The sequence below is a fragment of the Sinocyclocheilus rhinocerous genome, unplaced genomic scaffold (assembly GCF_001515625.1).
Source record: "Sinocyclocheilus rhinocerous isolate Xijiao unplaced genomic scaffold, SAMN03320098_v1.1 C35953630, whole genome shotgun sequence".
NCBI lineage: Eukaryota > Metazoa > Chordata > Actinopteri > Cypriniformes > Cyprinidae > Sinocyclocheilus > Sinocyclocheilus rhinocerous.
In genome coordinates, this window is record NW_015768753.1 from 1 (window position 1) to 724 (window position 724).

At 46.5% G+C, this 724-nt stretch overlaps 1 protein-coding gene across 1 annotated transcript; it reads right to left on the bottom strand.

Annotated features, from left to right (window-relative positions):
• Positions 1-90: 90 nt before the first annotated feature.
• On the bottom strand, positions 91-720 carry LOC107735296 (mitotic checkpoint serine/threonine-protein kinase BUB1 beta-like; the record flags this gene model as incomplete). Its single annotated transcript, XM_016547027.1, has 3 exons — positions 91-380; positions 460-604; positions 689-720. Coding segments are annotated over 3 exons (390 nt in total), but the record flags the coding sequence as incomplete, so codon positions are not given.
• Positions 721-724: the final 4 nt, after the last annotated feature.

Consider the following 724-nt stretch of genomic DNA (forward strand, 5'->3'; position numbering starts at 1 on the left):
GACACGAGAAGCTCCAGAATTACACTAAAAGAGCTTTGACTGGATAGAAAAGTCAATCAGACGGCATGGAGGAGATCGTGTGCGACCGGTTTAACAGCAAAGTTTTTAACAGGTCGATCCTTTAGAGAGCTTAGAAAGTCATGAACTCATTTTAGCACAGATCGAGATCAATGCACTTTAAACCTGTGAAACGCTTGCAGCTTCTCCGCAGGTTCTGCTCCACACTTCACGCCGTCCTGAAACACGCCGTCAGCCATCTTTATATTCCCTCTCTTCTCGTACTCTTCAGACCAGGCGATGTAAAGCGCGGCTTGCATGCCTCCCACGCCTTGAGCTTGCATGTAGCGGTAGACGTCCATCGGGTCAGAACAGCCCTCCGCCTGCGAGGAGACGCAAACAAACACGTTTAAAACACGATAGCATTCATCTGAACACTGATCGAGGAGGTTCGGCACTCACAAACTCGATCCAGAGCTCAACGTAGCGAACGTCATTGTGATATTTCTTGCCGGCTGTGAAGCGCGTAACTGCTCTTTCAAGAAGCACTGATAAATTACTCTCCTTTCCACCTTGTGGATACGCCTGCTTTGTCCATTTAATGTACCTGCATTATAAAGAATCAGAATTATATATGATTTGCATATCAGAAGTCAACATGCGTTGCATCCGTCATCATCAAAGTCCATACCTGACCCAAACATCTAGAGGATCGTCTCCATCATAC